This window comes from Gavialis gangeticus, unplaced genomic scaffold (genome assembly GCF_001723915.1).
Source record: "Gavialis gangeticus isolate Ggan-Ray unplaced genomic scaffold, GavGan_comp1, whole genome shotgun sequence".
Classification (NCBI taxonomy): Eukaryota; Metazoa; Chordata; order Crocodylia; family Gavialidae; genus Gavialis; species Gavialis gangeticus.
This window is the reverse complement of record NW_017729034.1, coordinates 30,192,605-30,195,140: the sequence shown is the minus strand read 5'-3', so window position 1 is coordinate 30,195,140 and position 2,536 is coordinate 30,192,605. Positions and strand designations below refer to the sequence as shown.

The window sequence follows — 2,536 nt, the reverse complement described above, 5'->3', positions numbered from 1 at the left end:
GGGGGGCTCCGCCTGCGCCTCCCGCCCTCCCCCGGGGCCGCCCCGGCCCGGCTCCGGGCCCCCACATGTCAGCTCCTGCTCCTGGGCGCTGAGCGCTGCTCGGGGGGGCCTGTGTCCGCTCCCAGCGGCCTGCCCCGTGGATGCTGCCCCGGGGGGTACTCTGTCTGCTCCCCCCCCCCCCCCATACGTTTTAGCGGCCTGCCCCGGGATGGGTGAAGGCTCCTCAGGCATCCCCTCGGCTAACATGTGGGCTGCCCCATGTGGGGTGCCTGGGGGGGGGCTGCAGTGTGTCCGCTCTCTCCCCCATGTTTTATCTACCCAGCCTGAGATGAGGGGGAAGGCCCCCCCCATCTGGGCTGTCCCCTTCCCTCCCCCACGTTCTATGGGCCTGGCCCCAGGCGGGTGAAACATCCCCATGCATCCCCTCACCTTCCGGCTGGGCTGGGCTGGCGGGGCGGGGGTAGCATATGGCTGTGCGGTCCTTCCCTTGGCCTGCCCTGAGATGTGGGCGAGGTTCCCCATGCGTCCCTTACCATCTGGGCTGCCCCAGGATGGCTGGAGGGGTTTTGGGTGTCTGCTCCCTCCTGCACCTTCCATCAGCCTCGGCTGAGATGGGCAGAGGGTTCCCTAGGCAGCCCCTCACCATCCTGGACTTCCACGTGGGATGGCTGGGGGCTTCCAGTGTGCCTGCTCCCTTCCTCACGCTTAATTTGCCTGCCCCGAGGTGGGTGGAAGGTTCCCTGTGCATCCCGTCCCTTTCCCACCTTCTAGATGGGCCTGCCCCAGGATGGCTGGGGGGGTTCCTGCGTGTCTACTCCCTCCTGTACCTTGTACATTGGCCTGCCCCTAAATAGGTGGAAGGTTCCCTGTGTGTCCTCGCCTTCTATCTGGGCTACCCCAGAATGGATGGAGGGTTCCTGTGTCTCCCTTTCCCTTCCCTGTGTTCCATCAGCCTGCCCTGAGATGGGTGTGAGGTTCTCTTCCCCAGGCTCCACCTAGGCTACCCCAGGGATGGGTGGAGGGTTCCCTCTGTGTCCCCTCTTTGAGCTGACAGTGTTGCCTGCCTTGCAGATGCCTGAAGAAATCCAACATGGGGAGGAGGAGGTGGAGACGTTTGCCTTCCAGGCTGAAATCGCACAGCTCATGTCCCTCATCATCAACACTTTCTACTCCAACAAAGAGATCTTTCTGCGGGAGCTCATCTCCAATGCCTCTGATGTGAGCCTAAGTGCCAGGGCAAGGGCAAGGCAGGGGGGTCTCACCCCTACTCTGAGCCCCTGGGCATCAGCATGGCCAAGCCCAGTGCTGATCTACAGCCTATGCCTGTTTCTAGGGCAGCTGTTGATTATTTGTGCTTCTGATGCCTTGGGAGAAGCAGGGTGGTGCCCAAAGGGCCTTGGGATGTGTCTCAACCTTGCCTGTCTCTCAAGGAGGCCATGCTAGGGGCACCTATCTTTGGGAAGAGTGAAGAAATACCCGCTGGGAGTAATCCTCCAAGGAGCTGAGGCTTCAGGGGTTGTTGAGTATGGATTGCCTGGGCTGGGCAGGGCAGGTGTCCCCTTCTTGGTCTGGAGCAGTAGAACTGGCACAGGCAGGGCCTGGCATGGCCAGGCAGAAGGCCAACCCTGGCAGTGGTTGTGCCTCTATCCCAGTGATTCTTCACTGGGGTGCTGCGAGAGTGCTGTTGTGTGCAAACACCTGCCCACGATTCATGAGAGAAACCCAGAGATTTTGCCCCAAAGTGGCCAAACCCTCCTGCTCTGTTGCAGCCTTTCTGAAATCTTCACAGCAGAAGAATTGCTGTATTATTTTTCCATGGTTGAGCAAAGAGTGAAAGCTCAGAGCTGGCATTTTTCGAGGGGTGTCTTTAGCTTAAAAAGAGGGTTGAGAACCACTGATCTATCCTGTGAAAGGAGACTGGCATGGAGTTATTTGGGGCTGCATGGTGGTTTCCAGGCGTTTCCCCAGTGGTGTATATGGTACACAAAGGGGACAGCAGCTGCTGCACCTGCCTCGGGCTGGGCATTGTTCTCAGCACTGAATGGTTTGATCAGGCTTGTGGGTCCTCTGCCTAGGTGTTGCTGTCTCAGAAGGAAGGGTCTGTGGGCCTTGAAGCTGGAAAGGGTACAGGGCTCATGGAGTGAATGAGCGCTGGGTGGGGTGGCCATGCTAACTCTCCTTTCTCTCTTAGGCTCTGGACAAGATCCGCTATGAGAGCCTGACAGACCCTTCAAAACTGGAGAGCGGCAAGGAGCTGAAGATCGACATCATCCCGAACCCTCGGGAGCGTACGCTTACCCTGGTGGACACAGGCATTGGGATGACCAAAGCTGACCTCATCAATAACCTGGGCACAATTGCCAAGTCTGGTACCAAAGCCTTCATGGAGGCCTTGCAGGTGAGTGGCCTTCAGCGTGGGCACAGGTGGAGATGAATCCTTCAGGGGGCTTGGGGCTTGTGCCCTTCCAGGGCCTTGCAGATTTTGGCCCGTAGGAAGCTCTGATGCACAGTGCATGGTTGGGAGATACCCCCCCCC

The 2,536-nt window shown here is 59.3% G+C and overlaps 1 protein-coding gene across 2 annotated transcripts in view; it reads left to right on the top strand.

Moving 5' to 3' along the window:
• HSP90AB1 (heat shock protein 90 alpha family class B member 1) overlaps positions 1 to 2,536 on the top strand; it is a 10,843-nt gene that overhangs the window by 682 nt on the left and 7,625 nt on the right. The window contains exons 2-3 of one of the 2 annotated variants that reach the window (XM_019526865.1): positions 1,072 to 1,218; positions 2,192 to 2,398. In XM_019526865.1, coding sequence (XP_019382410.1) covers positions 1,072 to 1,218; positions 2,192 to 2,398 — 354 coding nt within the window. Of the gene's footprint in view, positions 1 to 1,059; positions 1,219 to 2,191; positions 2,399 to 2,536 lie in introns of both variants that reach the window. The other variant, XM_019526866.1, reaches the window with a different exon arrangement.